Genomic DNA, 16,768 nt, shown 5'->3' with positions numbered 1-16,768 from the left:
GCCGTATTCTGGTTTGCTGACTAACGCTGTGTCCGACCCGACCGAGGCTACGCTAAATAGCCATATAGAGAAAGGCTTTGTTGTCGCTGTTGGGTTCAAATAAATATGCGGATCTTCAAGGGGGTGATACGAGGATACGAGGTGATACGAACTAGGGACAGTTTTATAAATGGAAACACCCATTTGTTGTGATCTGTGGCTGTGTTGCAAACATGCCCCATTCTAAAAGAAATGCTTTATCTATGTATATTATGTATACCATCAGATGATATCAGACGAGTCTGTTTTAAAGTGAAGAGGCATCAGACGGGTATTCACATTCCCCATCCACTCTATCTAAACGTAACAAGGTTGAGTGTGTGATTGTTGATGTATTTTTGGCAAACAACACATCACTTTCAGAAGACTCGGCAGTGATGTCTGACAACAATCTGCGTCTGTGCTTTTGTTTTGGCTGTGTTCACGACGCTACTTACTAATTTTACAACTCAGCACAGATTCCAGTAGGCTTATAGAGCAGCTGATATTATTGGCTGTGGAGAGCCCATTCAGTATGTTAAAACTGGAATTGTGTGAATAAATAGCTGTGAATCATTAGGAAAAAATATCTTATTTACTTAGTTTAACTGTGGGTGTTTTTTCTAAAAAAAAAACAAAACAAACTCTGATCTCTTTCCTCCAGGTTCCCAAAGCTGGAGAGAATTTCATCCGTCTGTGTAAGAAAGGCTACTATGATGGGACCATCTTTCACAGATCCATCCGGAATTTTATGGTAAGGGTTTTGACCAGATGATAAAATGCTCTTCTGCGGGTTTGCTTACCTCCACCACAGCCACCAGTGTACTTTTAAATGGCTTTGGCACACTCTCATTTCCACAATGGCAGGTTTAGAGCCAAAATAAAATGCCACCTTTGGCTTTGATTGTTGGTTTGGACAGATTATATTGGGTTAAACAGGAATGAGTGGGATGTTGTAACAGGTTCTTTGCACATAAAAAAAGATCTAATCTCAGCAATTTAGTGATTAGGTTGTAATTTTTTTTTGTGTGTCGATAGGGACTGTCCCTTTACTGAAAATGTCACTGGTTAAATTCTGGAAACGGGCCTCTATGTTATCAAAGCGCTAACGTGTTGCCACATAAAGGTGGGTGAATTAGGACTCCTAGTCAGTGATTATCCTGAAGTTAACATTCACCATCGCAAAAGAATAACTGAGCTCAGATGCTCTTTAAACTCCTCTGTGTCACTGCAGCAGCACCCAGAGCTCCCCGCCTGTCCACCAGCAAACACCAACCAGTGGGAATTCAAATTCTCCTGGAGTATTTTGGTAAAAGGAAACTCAATAAAATAGCTTACAGTGGCTTAGGCTATACAACAACTTACCTCAGCCAGACTGCCAGACGCCGCTCTGGATCAACAGGATCCTGGTAGTTGGTCTTTTGCCTCCTCAGATGAGGCGCTAGCATCCCCAGAAGGACCTCAAACTGTCCCACCAAAATCCAGAAATATGTGTGGAACCGGCTGTGGTAAAGCTTCAGCTCCCATATGAGGTGATGAAAGTCTTTTTCTCTACATTGTAAAATGGAATGAACCAAAAATCTCCTCTTGTTTTGTCAAGTGAGGAAGAGGAAAAGGTTATCATCACTGGATAATGTTAAATCCATTGTTTGTTTGTTTTTTTTTTATGAGAAATGAGCTGGCGCCAATCTGTTTAAAGGCCCAGACACACCAAACCAACATCAAATAACTAGTGGTGACAAAGACCGACTGTTGCGTCACTTCACTTCACCTGTGTCTTGACTAAAAATCAGAACTTGAAAACTGCATGGCTACTGCAATGACTACAGCCAGCGGCCAGCTAGCACGTACGTTCTGTGCTGGCATGAGAGGAAATAACTCTTTGTACCAGCGGGTGGCGGTAGTTTGTGTTCATCATTCAACAAAGGGAAACCGATATGCCGAAAGGGACGGATTCATGACACTGATTAGCCAGTTAGCACATTAACAACTCAACCCCATGTTGAAAGAACAAAAGATATTTGCCATGCGCTAGCAAACAATAACAAAAAACATTACGAAACATTTCTGCAGAAGAGCTCAATGGCTAAAAAAAATTGTTTGTTTCAATCTTGAAACAAATTAGATTAGCCAATTAGAAGCCCCTTTTACACTGCCTGTTTAAGGCAGGAATATTGCACTGTTATTCTGTACGATCACGGAATGGAGGTACAGAGTTGTCTTGCCTTTGAGCCAGGAACGTCATCAACAACTCCTCCCACAAGTCTTCAACAGCCCCTCCCATTGCGGAAGACTGCCTTGGTCTTTTTAAACTAAAAGGGTTCCGCCAATATGACTACCCCTATGAGGCGGGCACCTCGGATCAACTCGCCAATTGGCTCGGCGTGTCTAAACGCTCACAGCTTGCCGGCAAAACGGCCCAACATTCGTGGAAAATCTGGCAGTGTAAAAGGGGCTATTAACCGACAGCCAGTTGGTCTGGTGTGTCAGGACCCATACCTTTTTATTGAAGTGTAGCAGCTGTCCCATTTTGCATTGCTGCCGGTATGAATAGTTTTGATGCAAATATTTGTGAACTATTTGCCCTTTACTATGACATCTTATATGAATCTAAGTTAAAGTTTGTGTCATGAAAAATCAGGCTAAACTAGATTGAGGTGGGTTTCTCTTTCACCACATCCCTGTCTTAAACTGTTCACCACTTCCTGACCGAGTAGCTTTAATCCGAAATATTAATGAAAACCCAACCATGCTGTGATTTAGTGTCATTATCTCATATTTTGTTGAAATAATAATGTTTTAGTGTTTGCTGTTTCAGAGATGAGCAAACACAGCCTTTTCCTCCAACTGAATCGTCTTAACCAAGACTGAGAATTTGAAATACAGGTCTCTGATCAGCCTCTCGTCTGTGTATTTCAGAGCTGCAGCTCCCATAATTAAAGTGGCTCTGAGTGGACATCTGGTCTCGAGGGGACCCTTACCTTTTTTTATTCGGTCCCATGGTTTTCATACACTGAGGCAAGCTGTGAATTGTTTATCTGTAATTACTGTGCCACTTATGCCTTCGACTTATCCTCCGCAGCTGAAAGGGACAGGAGGGTGGCCTCAGAGAGAATAATTTCATAGCAACAAACACTTTTAAAGTGGTGTGTTAATGGCAACGGAGTCGTGGCCCTCACTTCCCCGTTTAAAGCAGTTTATCAGGACCCTGCAAGTGAACCGAACATCCTGAGATGACACTTCCAAAAAATTTGACAGTTTTACTTTGAGCCTGAGGGGTAGCAGTCTTGATGGGCCTCTCATGTTTCAAACACTGAGAGGGATTGTTCACGCCGATATGATGCAACGGTTATCCACGTGAGTTTGCTCAAGTACCACATTATAGTGCAGTCTTGCAGTTTCTTTAAACCTGCTGTCTCTATTCAGTCAGGAAACATAAAGGCGTTCGTCAGCTTTGATTCACGTCTGCTGAAACAAACTAAAAATATCACCTAAAGCACATTTTTTTTCAGGTGATGTAGTTTGACATGGAAGTGAAAGAACTAGACTGCTTTTTGTTTTTAAAGTATTTGAATTAGAACTGGGCAGTATATTGTTATTATATAGATATTGAGATATGAGACTAGATATCGCCATTGATTTTGGATATGTTAATTTTAAAGGCTGTGTTACAATAAAGTGATGTAATTAACATACATACATTAATTATAAAAGATCTCATTGTGTAAATATTTTGTGAAAGCACCAGTAGTGAGCCCCACAGTATCAATATCGAGGTAACTGCTCAAAAATATTGTGATATTTGTTTGTTTTTTCTGTATCACCCAGGACTTACTTTAAACTGCTACTTGAGCATTTTTCAAAATCCACTTTACAAAGTGCTTCACAATGGCAGGAAAGTAAAACAGTCAAGTCATGAATTAATCAGGTTTTAGGAGAAAGAAAAGATTTGGTGTATTATGTGTATACAGTATGGGAAAAGGTAAAGATGGTGAATGAAAACACTTTTCATAAGGGAAATAAGACAAGACAGTTTAAAGACAAATTAAAACCAAAGTAAAACCAGGAAAGGCTCTCCATTAAATTATATTTTAAGACTGGACTCTGGTGGTCTCTTAGGTGGACGGTATGTCTGTCTCTCGCTCGATGGTAACAAAATGCTCCATTGGGGCTCACAAGAATGTCTGTACACTTTGAATAATAATAATAATACAGCTAATTGACTGATATGTTTAATAGTATGTAACTGTGATCTGAGTAGCTCACCTTGCTGATAAGGATAAGTGAGTAACAGCCTGTCATCAATGGTGTGATCATTTGTTTTAATGAATGGGCATATTTATCTTTGCTAATCCTATACTGGATTCATCTCAATGTGTATTTTGAGATGTATTTTAATTTTTAGAAATAATCAAATGAATTAAGACAAATTAAATTATCAAACAATAATTTGGCGTCCCCCCTGCAGTAATGCTCTACAGGGGGCACGGACCTCCTGTTGAAGACCCAGGCTTTAAAATGGTAGACTATAGTAGATACTCAAAATAAGCTGTTGTGGCTGTTTGTGCTATGAGGGAGTAAATTAAGACTTCCAATAAAAAAGGGCTGCCATAAATGTCAGACTTGTCCCAGATGAAGATATTGTTCTTTGTGTTTTTGCTTTTTCCATTTGTTGTTGTATGAGGCCGGCGACACACTTTGAAACCAAAACGCAGAAAATAATCTTTGCACAAAGTAGTATTTTGCCAGCCCTTTGCACACTGTGTTCATGTGTGTTGTTGCTCAGTAACACTACAGGGACCCACTCCTCAAAACATCGCTCGACAGCAGCATGAGCGGTCAAAAGCCCCAGTGTGTCTTTAAACAAGACGTCCAAATAAATGCACAGAGCAGTTCTCCACTATATTAACAAGAATAGGAAAGTTGAGCCTTAACAATGAACAATAGAGGCCTGTATCCTTTGTCAGTGACTCCTAGTGCTTACAAGAACAAGGTTGGATGTGTGACAAATGGAAATACTGTAAGGTTAAATTAAAGACTTATTAGAGCACTTTACAGGAATGAGACATTTTCCTGTTATAAGTAAGAGGAGCAGCTCTTCTAATGTGCAGCAGCTAACGTCACCCAAACCTAACAGAGTTTCTTTTTGTTTTCCAGATTCAAGGAGGGGACCCCACTGGCACCGGCACAGGTAAGATGAGGACTGCACTTAAACCACATTTGGAATTACATAACACGTCTTTGTTGAATTATTAATAGCTCCTTTTTGGAAGCTTTGCGTAAATACCGCTTGCAACTCAAGATGCAAGTCAAGAGTGTTACTAAATATACTTTGTGAAGGCACATGGGAGCACTGACGACATTTCTGCACACACACACACAAAAAGACAGAGAGATGGTGTGGATGGAAGAAGGCTGAGTGTAAAGTACAAAATAGGGGTGTGGTGAACAACCAATCAAGCAGCATTTGGCATAATTTTCCTGCTTTAAAAGCCAGTTTAAAAGGCAGCGGAGTGTAATTGAGAGGGAGGCTTGCTCGTACAGTTAATTCCCTGCCTTCATGTCGTCTGTGCTGCTCCGAGGGTTCGCAGTACAAAGTGTGCTTTGTGTCTGTGGGCGTCTCTGAACACGATGCAAAATGCGTCCACCATGACAGATTTATGAAGGTGCAGAATTCCTGGCCAGTGGGTAAAAATTCTCCTCATCACTTGGACTGAACAACATGTGCACACAACTCATGAACAGACCTTTAACTGGATTTTAAAGGTGGATTTCTCCTCAGTGTTTAACAGTCCTGTATAGGGTTGCAAAGCTTCGGTAAACTTTTCAGGGAATTTTCCAAGGAAGGTTAAGATGAGGGATTTTTTTTCTTCACAACTTCAATGTGAAAATGTTTTTTATAGTGAACTTATTTTAGGGGAACATATACACATAAGTACTCGGTCTATGGTAGGAGCGGTATTGAAGATAACCGTCATATTTTAAAAAATGATGATATCGTATAAATAATCCAGCGCTTCTTAAATTATTTCCATTTCTTTCTGCTCTTGCTTTGTTTCCCTCTCCACTTCCCCACACTCATATTTTGAGTTTAATTAATTTGCCAAAAAAGAGACAAAACACACAATAAACAAAGTTAAAGATGAATTTGACTGATAGCTTTATAAATATTTTTTTCCAAATTATCTGGGGGGTATCCCAGCTGACATTGGGCAAGAGCTACAGATCGCCAGACTATCACAGGGCTGACACGTAGAGACAGACAACCATCCACGCTCACATTCACACCTACGGACAATTTAGAATCACCAATTAACCTGCATGTCTTTGGGCTGTGGGAGGAAGCTGGAGCACCTGGAGGAAACACGCTAACTCCACACAGAAGGTTCCCCCACCTCGGGTTTGAATCAGGAACCCTCTTGCTGTGAGGCGACAATGCTAATCACTGTACCACCGTGCCGCCATAAACATGTAGTGAAAATAATATATCATACCAGCCCTAGTTAATAAAAGTTAATAAAAGTATGCCCAGGGTCGCAAAGGTTTGGGAAGTTTCTGTAAATTTTCCAAGAGAAGTTAAAGTGTGTCAGATTTAGGGGGATTTAGTGGCACCTAGTGGTGAGGATCGAAGATTGCAACCAGCTGAAACTTCTCCCGGTTAGGATTCTTTTGTTGTTCATTGTTTAGGATGTTTTTACCAAGAGTTGAACTATCCCCTCTTGTTCTCTCCAAACCACACAGACTAGTTTATTTAAACCAGTAAAAACACTGAACGAAGTAGTTTCACGTTTTTACCAGAAACTGAATTACCTGCAGGTCTCTTCCTCTCCACTGAGTAAAGCAGTTTCACATTAAAGAAAATAAGTGTTTTTCTGACAGTGCTCATCATGGAGGGCAGCTAATTTCGTTGTCCAACGTGGAAACACAAATAGCCCTATCTTGAGCCAGTCTCTGCTTTGTCTGTTGTGGGCTACTGTAGAAACATGGCAGTGTAACATGGCAGACTCCCTGGACGAGGACACAGTGCCTCTGTAGAAATAAACAATTTATTCTAAGGTAATGAAAACACAGGTGATTGTACTCTGAAGAAAACATATGATTATATTATATTCCATTTCTACCTGTATATCCCCCTCATTTCTACACGCTGGACCTTTTAAGCTTGGGAATTTTTCAGAGAAAAAAGAAGAGTTTCAATATAAAAATTGTACCTTTTAAATAGTGAACTTATTTGGAGGGGAGTCATGGGGAACATAGTAGATGCAGTAGTTGTCTAGTTACTCAATGTAATTTTGTGTAATATTAAGAACAAAGCAGGCAGCTGCCATGAAGCTTTGGACTAATGTCACTCATTTTCTTGTTTACCTTCTGTCTGTTTGAAAAATCTTGTGTGCAGACAACAGCTGAGGTGACACATTTCATCTTTTGTTTGATATTCTGCTTTTTGAAGAGGTAATATGTCTGTTCACATGCAGAGATAAAGATTAAAGACAAGCTGCAGGAGCATTTGAGAGAAAAAATAGCGTTTAATTTAGAGACAATCAAACATTTGTGTGTTTTTATGCAGGGAATTGAGATAGCAAAAAAAAAGATATTGAACCATGATGTAATACTCTCCTGACACTTGAATCTTTGAGATTTAAGTGTCAAGAAAATCCCACGAAAATTGCTCACACATTTTGAGTGAATCCCTCTCACACACATCCATCCAGCAGACTGCTCACTGTAGCGTTAACACTTTCCACGAGTTCAGAAGAGCCTCATTTATCTAAAACCCCTTCACAACCAGACGCTTTGGAGAGAGAAATGTTTTAAACATTGACTTGTAAATGAAATCCCAGAGACGCGTTCAAAATATGAAACGAGGAGCACGCGCTCACATATTTTAAAATGCCCAAATAATGCGTTCATTAGCAGAGATGCTTCTCAGCTGTCAGACAGCAGAGGATATTTTAATACACGTGCTTTCTTTCCAGTTAACCCTGGCCAAAGTGTGTGCTTCTAGTGTTTGTGTAATTCAAGTGGATTTTCAAATGAACATCAGAGAGAATGCAGTTTGATTTATTGCTTAACTCTTTGGTGAGAATTAATTTCCCTCCTCATCCTCCTCTCTCGCCCATTCATTTATGATCCAGTCTAAAATGTCAGAGAGTTGATAAATTATGCAGAAATGTCACAAGGGGAAGTTGGCGGCTGCAGAAAACCTCTAAAGAGTTGATTGGTCGGCAGCATGCATCCACACCACAGCATAAACACGCACATACTGTACCTATACGTGCGCACACTGTTTCCTGCACGTACACCAGCTGGCAGGACAGTGAAACACACCTCAGGGTGACAAATCCTCTTCCCCCTGTCGGGAGCCAATAAGCTCCTGCAGTGCGTATTCCTGTATACTCATCATGATGATTCTTAATGATGAAGTCAGTCTGAATTAATGATTCACAGCTGAAGGCTCTCAACATGGCTCCATGTTCAAGGGCAAACAGGCATCATGAAAATACATGGTGCCTTATTTCTGTTTCTCTAACGGTGCAGTCATTTGAATAGATGCTACGGGTAGAGCCAGCTCTTTGTGTCGTTCTCTTACAAACTGTATACATTTCAACAGGTTCGCTTCTATTTTTCAATATAAAGATGTAATGTTGTGCATTGGAGCTGAAAATTAAAGACTATATGAACTCCATCTTAGCTGTTTACCCCCCAAAGTGCACTCATTTTTGTTTACATACATTAAATCCCAGATGGAGCAATTAAATGACGGATTAACACTGTGAACTGTCGGCAAACTTCTGCCCGAAAATGCAGTTAAAATGATTTTCTCAAAAGAAAAACAGCCCTGCCCTGCCGGCAACATAAATCTCTGAAGATGCTGGAATTGATTTTTATGGACAAGAAGTGAGAAGTGTTTGCCCAACTGTGTTTAAAGTTCCCCGCCCTCTTCACAAGGATGTTTTTGTTCATACATTAAAGGTGCCCTGTGGAGTGTTCTTATAAACGAACTCAGGTTATTTTTACATTCGGGGTTTCTCACCCAAATGCATTGTGTGCATCCTTTAGGCCATTTTAAATACATTTCCTTCCTTGTTGAACATTTGTAAAGGTGCATTGTTTACAGTCACATTTGTATGTCAGCTAGCAGCCTCCTTTCCACCATGTTGTGCTGATGTTTTGCTGCATTTATTGGCTGTTAACTGGTCATCAGTGGGAGAGCAGGAACCTCCACCTTCATTTGATAGACATAAGCCATTCATACACCGAGATCCCGAAATAGGCTATGACCCTTCATTTCAATGGCTTTGCTTTTTTATACTGAACCAAACAAGGTGGGATTAATGCTGTCCCAGTGTGTGATTTTAGACAGTATGCCAACGTTCTGGAAGCAAAAGACATGGCAGCCTTGATGTGTTATACAGCAGTGTCAGCCTTTATGTCAGGCAGCACTTTCTAAACAAAAACATGGCATAACATGTCAATACAGTCATTTACCGACCCCGTTATACGGCAGTTGATCTTGTCTCTACTCACATAGCAAGGAGCTCCCAGAGCTCACTGTCTCCCCAATTTGTGTATGTAAGTAGTGGTTAGCTGACAGGTTTAGTGAAGTTTATTTAGAGTCAGAAGTTCTGGAGTAAGATTGTTGATATTTGAACTCATTATCCAATCTAAAGGCGGTGATCGCACAGAAATGAGACACTAGAAAGGCGGGTGCTTCAAAGACACTTCAAATGCTGGAAGCGCTTATTCAATGCGCGCTAGACAACAAAAAAAAACAAAAAACAGCAAGGAGCGCCTGTGGAGTGGGGATGCATGCGTAAAAAACACACACACACACACACACACACACACACACCTCCTATCATCTCCCTATGTCTCCCCTTGAATATAGTGTTTCCCTCAAAGACAGTAGAGACAGTACTAGCTTACATGAAACTATCACGAGCTATCAAATCAAATCCAACTTTGTTTATATAACACTTTTCATTACATAAAAATGCAGCACAAAAACTGTGAACTACGAAATAAGGTCACCAGCCCATATTATCGTTGTCAGTTACATTGTACTCACCAGACAAATTCGTTGCGCTGCTCGCACAGCTCCATGCGTGTCCCCTCCTGTGTTTGTTCGAGTACTGAGGTGTGCGTGTGTTGTATTATTCTTCAAAATCAAATATTGTCAGGATAAATTTCTCGTCTTCGGATTGTTTTGTGTTGTCTGTCGCTCTTAACTGCCATAACTGCCACAACAAAACAGGAAGGTAGATTTGATTGACTGCCTGGGCCAATGACGACAATGACGAATGGTGCTACTGGTGTCTGACACTCAAAAAGTTGAAAATATTTTAACTTTTCAGCGTCTACGCACATCTAAAAAGAAGCCTCTACAAAAACGTCGGAAAAACGGCCATCTAAAAAGACGCTTGAACGCTGGTCAGACGCGCCGTATCATAGGAATACAATGGTTTTACTGGCGTCGCGTTTCTAGCGTCTCATTTCTGTGTGATCGCCCCCTAACACACCACCAGTTTAAAATCCTTCTTGCTCCCACGAACGCCCAAATATTCACAGCAGATATTTTCATAACATCATTTAAAACATTATGATGGCTCTGTTCCATTTAAGTGCCCTAATAAAGAAAGCAAGTAAACCTGCACATGAAAATGGAACACAGCCATCATGAGTGTTATTAATTACGCCTGTGCTTTTCCTGCATATCACATGTCAAAATGTCTACTGTGCAGGAGGTTTTTAAACTGAGCAAATATTCGAGCCTCATATACAGAAACTCATTATGTCTTAAACCACAAATCTTCAACTGCAGTAATCACTTTCCAGAAAAGATGATGCTGAAATTGTCTCGCGAAACACTACTACTGTCTGTCTCTCTCACTGTCTCTTTGTGTCCTTCCTTCCTCTGTCATCTGCTTCCTTCCTTCCCAGGAGGGGAGTCCTTCTGGGGAAAACCTTTCAAGGATGAGTTTCGGCCCAACCTGTCTCATACCGGTCGCGGGGTTCTCAGCATGGCAAACTCTGGTCCAAACACCAACAAATCTCAGTTGTAAGAATTTTTTTTTATTTTTTATTTATTTATTTTTTTAAAGCGTCTGTGCTAGAAAGTCAGTCAGGAGAGAATTATGTTTTGTTTTTTACTGTCTCTTCCTTCCTTTGATTTCTTTGCAGAGGCCCCTCAGGTGACTAAGACAACAGAAATTCAACACTGCGAGAATAAAATATCATGTATTGAATGCACAAACATTTTTTATTCAGTAATACACAGTCGTTTTGGCTAATTTAAAGATAAACTATGCAAGATTTTCTTTAAAAAACAATATGTAGACTCATACAGAAGTAATCCATCCTCCGTGACGATGTATTTATCTGCAGTGACTCTGCCCTCTGCCTGTATTTTCTTATTTTCTGTGCTCAGGGGTCTCATTTATAAAACAACGCATAGGATCCATACTAAAAATGTACACACAGACAAAAGCCAAAAATGGTGGCCAAAACAAATATGACAGTTTCTACAATCAGGCTTCCAACTCACCATATCCTCACAGCGCTCAGACCATAAGCAGCGGGGTGCAACAATACATCCATCTGGATCATTATATTGATTAAATGATCAATGATCCATTATCATTGATGTAAAGTGAAAGTGAAAACATTGATAAATATCCTCATCTCTAAGATTCCATGGCACATTTGGTCAACATTTCCGTCCACACACCTCCTTTCTAAACATTCAAACAGTGCAGGCGGCCTAGCGCCAGGCAGATAATGTAACCAGCCATGAAAAGACAATGAGGATCATAACTAATATCGTCCCATATTGGTCACAGGTCCCATATCGTATCGTGAGCGCAGCACTGAATTAACGCCAATATAGCGAGGTAACCTACAATCCTGCAAAATATATCTTAAAACAATTCTTCTTCATGAAGTATAAGTGTTGTTAACCTAACACATACCTTGTTTGGATTGTATTTCTAATACTACACATATGTTAAAATTGAAACTGTCATTAGAGATTTTTTATGTGCATCTAAAGCTAATTTTTTGTCTTGGTAACAACTTATTTTATTCCCCACTATTTAGCATTTCTAACTGTTAATTTAATTGATGTAGTTGTCATAGGATAGGATAAACTAGTTGAAAATACTGTAATAAATAATAAGAATCCTCATACATGCTGATGATCATATTGCAGTGTGGTTAAATGTTCATATACTCCTTGTAAATTTTAAAGAAGGAGGTGAGGGGAGCTTAAGAAAAGTGTTGCCTTTTGCTCGATGGACTTTTAGTGAGGAAAAACCCATAAATGTGTTGTTTATCTTTTGTTTTTGAAGGTTGTTCTGTTCTGTGTGCTTAATAAAACTAAAGTAGTCATGTAAACACACTGAACTGTAAAGGCAAAGCTCCCTTTTAGACTTCTTGTTTGTTTCCATTACTTTTCACTGATTGATCCACTAAACCTCAAAAATTTTGAATGTTTTACAGATGCAATGTTTTTGTTCTGTTTTCTTTCAGCTTCATCACGTTCCGGTCATGCACCTACCTCGACAGGAAACACACAGTGTTTGGAAGGTACAGTGTGTGTGTGTGTTAGTCATTTTTTAAATTGACTCCACTGCGGCTTAGCAACAGTGTTTTGTGTAATTTAGCAGCCGTGGCAGATGGTTTTGAAAGGTGACAATCCTGACAGACACTCACTTAATGCTCAGTGCTATTTACACAAACAGTTGGGTCAGTGCCACATGTTCTCTTCAGCTCTTCTTTATCTTTCCTTGTCCTCTTCGTCTCCTCCTCACTCACTGTCTCTATTTCTCACCCTTTCGCATTATTCTTTAATACATATTTGGTTCCTCTGGAGCTCCAGACAGTGCAAACAATTTTGTGACTTCCAGTCTGACTCCTGGCCAAGAGCAGTGAAAAATTTAGTAGATGCTGAATCTAAACTGAAAGGTTCTCTCTCTGTGCTGAGCTGAGCATGATCTTAAATGGTTGTCTTTTTTAGGAGAAAGCCAAGGCTGTTGTCTAAAAATATTCAGGCTGCTTTCATCTGACTGATTCTTAACATGGTCAACACACTTAAAAAGCTTCTGCTTTAACCCCTCGTCCAGCTTTTTATCTTTTCCAGACAGTAGTCTTTGCACATTTAATGGGACTGGTGATGTCAGTCCACTTAACCTGATCTATACATAATGCGAACTCTGTCACAGAGGTTTTTCTGACATGCAAATCAGACTGGACTCTTTGTCTTTTTTTGTCTGGTTGATAAGGTTTTGCCACAGACAGGTAGTTCAGCTGCGGTTCTATAAGTGAGGATCCTCTATTGGCATTTTTAAGGCTCAAAAGATGTATTTAAACCAAACGTGTAGCAAATTCTAGCCTTATGTTACTCATGGAAACACTGCAACTGGACTGTTTGTTCTGAATATTTCACATCTTGTGAATATTTGCCCTTAAAGGTTCTGTATGCAACATTCAGAGCTTTCATATAGCAGCAAACTGCTGTTTGTTATGTAAGGACATAGTGGAGTAATGGTGTCCTGACCTGAGCAGAGACTGAAGTCATGCTGCCTCAGTGTGTGTTGTAATCCGAGCTTCGCTGTGGTTTGTTGTGGTAGGCTGGTTCGGCCACGTGTGCATGTTAGCACATGTGTGTATATCACTTGCAAGCTCATCGCCGCTGCTTTGCACTGTGCTCATACGGCTGTTACAGCTGATATCAGGACAGCATTGTTGCAGAAGTATAGCGGCCACCCCCTGGTTCCCTCATAGCTAGCACTGTTAGCTTTGTCAGCATTGTTGATGTTGTTTAGCGCTGTTTATGGAGGTAGCACGGTTAGCTGCCCGCTCAGCCAATGTCTTGTTTCATACAACAAACAGTCTAAAACCTTGATATTCATTTATGATATAAACCAAGGAAAAGCAGCAAATTCTGTCATTTCAGAGACTGGAACCAACAAATATTTGCTCAATTAAGCAGTGGATTTACTACCCTCTTAATCATTTGTTTTTGTAGTTTATTTCTACCTTTGATAATCAATACTGCCCCTACTATAGTCTGCCTGTCTACAGAATCTGTTTTAGTATTTCTTGTATTAGTGAATTGGCAGTCGAGCGATGACAGGAAATGAGAGAAGAGAAAGAGAGAGACTGTATAAACAGCCAGAAATACTCTTAGGCCCCTTTTCACACGTGGAACCTGCAACATTTCAGGTTTCAAATATCTGGTTTTTGGTGTTCAGACAGACGTCTCCTGGAAAAATTCCATGTCCGTCCTCTACCTACATAACTTGACCTTTCACTGACCCAAAATGTTCTTTTTTCATCTCAAGTGACAGCACTGCTGGAGCACAGGGATGACTCGAAAAATGAAGAAACCACGTATCCAGAGTGGTCTTAATTCTCACACAGGGTGTCTTAATGATGATGATTTTTGTATGTATTATTTTGAAGTTGAACGAGATGTGACGCTTTGTGTTTGCCAACTGACTTTTACCTTTAATTTTAGAAGAGCATAATGGGTTATCCTTTGTCTGTGTGGTGGTGGGCAATATGATGATTACTGTGAGAGAACATAGAGAGCAACGAGTCGGGCTGCTTTATGGCAATATTGGATTTTTATATCATTTTTGCATCGTCTCGGGGGAGTACTTTGATTTCTTTGTTTATTTGTTTTTCCCGTGCCATCAACAAGGTGTTGTCTGTCTGCCGTCCTTCCTAATCCACGTGAATGCAGCATAATCATGTTGTATGAATATATAACCAAATATATTTGTCTGACATTGCGAGGTCAGTGAGTCATCATGTGTGGGAGCTCCTCTGTTCATCCGAACATGTGGAAGCACAGCACATGTGGCCTGAGAAGCCCCCCCCCCCACACGCTACAGTAGCTATTGGGTGTACTGATTGTGTGTCTCCTCACTCCACACATGGTAACAGGGGGCCCCCACAGGAGCAGCTGGATAAAGACTTTGCAGTTTAAAGAGCAAAGTGAGAGCAACTTCTTCTAAAGTGCTCTGCAGCAGGGGAGTCGCTAACAGATTCGCCTCTTGGCCCTCAGCTTTTTGACAGACTCTATATCTTCAGAGGTTGTTTTCTCTGCTGTGTTTACACCATGAGGCCACTGTGCTGATAACAAAGCCTATAAACATTTGCTTTTTCACAGCAACTCGTGTTCACTGTTGTCTGAGGAATATAATGAGGTCTGCACGAACCCCCCCCTTCAGCCCCTGAAGGATAAACTTAAAATATAAAAACTTAAACATTACAGGTTGAGATGGTAGTACGCAGGTTTCTTTAATTCTCGTTTCTTTTAGCACACGTTACTCGAGTGGTAGTAAATAGTGTATTTGTTGTGGACTATTTTCAGCTGCGGATTAATCCACATTTGGGGAGTATTATGGGCAGCAGGACAGTGAGGCCAAATAAACTATAGCGTGTGTGTTCACTGTAATGAAGAAACATATCACCCAGTGCAACAGTGTGACTCATCGATGTGTTTTTAATAGCTTTATAGACAACAGTGGAGCTATAAGGCGCAGAGGGAGGAGATATGGGTGTAAGGAATTAAATCCCCATTTTCCCCTCCACCAAACCTCAGAGTCAACCGCAGTTCAGCTGCCGTTTATACGAGAGTGATGTGGCATCTGGCTCAAGGGCACTTCAACAGGATGGATGGTTTCGCAGGGAGTTGAACTCAGTGTCACCTTTATCTTCGACACCACCCTGAAGCCCTCATGTCATTAATGAAGACATCAGTATTTATATAGGAAATGCTATTTCGAATTGTAAAAATGGCTGAATTAGCAATGAATTTATTCCACAACTCTCCAGTGGTTACATTTTTATTATATATTTTGTTTTGCTGCCTTTGTTTTATCTTCCCAGTCGAAGATCAAAGTGATCTGGGGCCTGTGCGGGGAGCCCAGGTCTCTCCTGCTCGTACACAGATGTATAAAGGACTTGTCATGAAGTAGCTTTTGTGTGTTTCTCTTCTGCAGGATTGTTGGTGGATTTGAGGCACTCACAGCTATGGAGAACGTGGAGAGTGATCCCAAAACAGACAAACCAAAGGTAAGAATTAGTGGTGTTGTAAGGCTGTAGTTTGGCGGAAACCGAATTTGACTATGCTCAGAAATGTATGAGCGTAGAACAGAGTGTCTGCAGGTCCACAAAAAGTCTTAAAGGTGAAGTGTGTAAGATTTAAGAGGATTTGGTGGCATCTAGCAGTGAAATGCAGATAACATCAGCTGAGTCTTCTCCCGGCAAGAATTCCTTCAGTGTTCATTGTTCAGGAGGTTTTATCAGGAGCTGAATTATCCACAGAGATCTATTCTTCTTAAAAACAAACAAACCACCAAAAACTCTGAATAAGGCAGTTTCATGTTAGAAATCAGTGCATCTCCAGTGCTGTCCGGCATCTCGGAGGCATGCTTTCGTGTGCTCACCCCTTTTCTGATCCAAACGTTCAAGAGGTTTTTGCCTTGAGACAAATTATCTGCAGAGGCCTCATCCTCTATGGTGATTTAAACTGCTAAAACACAGAATAACGCATTGTCACGTTGCAAATCTGTGTATTTCTGACACAGTTTAGCACGTGGCTGTGGGTGGCTAGTCCAATACATGCTAATGTGTGGTCACCTTTTTACTCCTATAACATAAGGTTGAGACATTCAGGAGGTTTTCAGCAGAAGCCAAATTATCCAAAAAGGTCTCTTCTTCTCCTAATCAAATGGATGAG

At 40.5% G+C, this 16,768-nt stretch overlaps 2 protein-coding genes across 2 annotated transcripts in view; both read left to right on the top strand.

Moving 5' to 3' along the window:
- Window positions 1-16,768, top strand: part of LOC125890118 (STAM-binding protein-like A) — a 102,556-nt gene that overhangs the window by 43,117 nt on the left and 42,671 nt on the right. The gene's annotated exons all lie outside the window — the stretch shown is intronic.
- ppil2 (peptidylprolyl isomerase (cyclophilin)-like 2) overlaps window positions 1-16,768 on the top strand; it is a 47,409-nt gene that overhangs the window by 23,678 nt on the left and 6,963 nt on the right. The window contains exons 13-17 of the mRNA XM_049578545.1: window positions 683-772; window positions 5,176-5,209; window positions 10,960-11,077; window positions 12,547-12,603; window positions 16,029-16,101. Coding sequence (XP_049434502.1) covers window positions 683-772; window positions 5,176-5,209; window positions 10,960-11,077; window positions 12,547-12,603; window positions 16,029-16,101 — 372 coding nt within the window. The remainder of the gene's footprint in view (window positions 1-682; window positions 773-5,175; window positions 5,210-10,959; window positions 11,078-12,546; window positions 12,604-16,028; window positions 16,102-16,768) is intronic.

Source organism: Epinephelus fuscoguttatus, linkage group LG6 (assembly GCF_011397635.1).
Source record: "Epinephelus fuscoguttatus linkage group LG6, E.fuscoguttatus.final_Chr_v1".
In the NCBI taxonomy this organism is placed as follows: domain Eukaryota; kingdom Metazoa; phylum Chordata; class Actinopteri; order Perciformes; family Serranidae; genus Epinephelus; species Epinephelus fuscoguttatus.
This window is presented reverse-complemented; position numbering and strand designations above follow the sequence as displayed.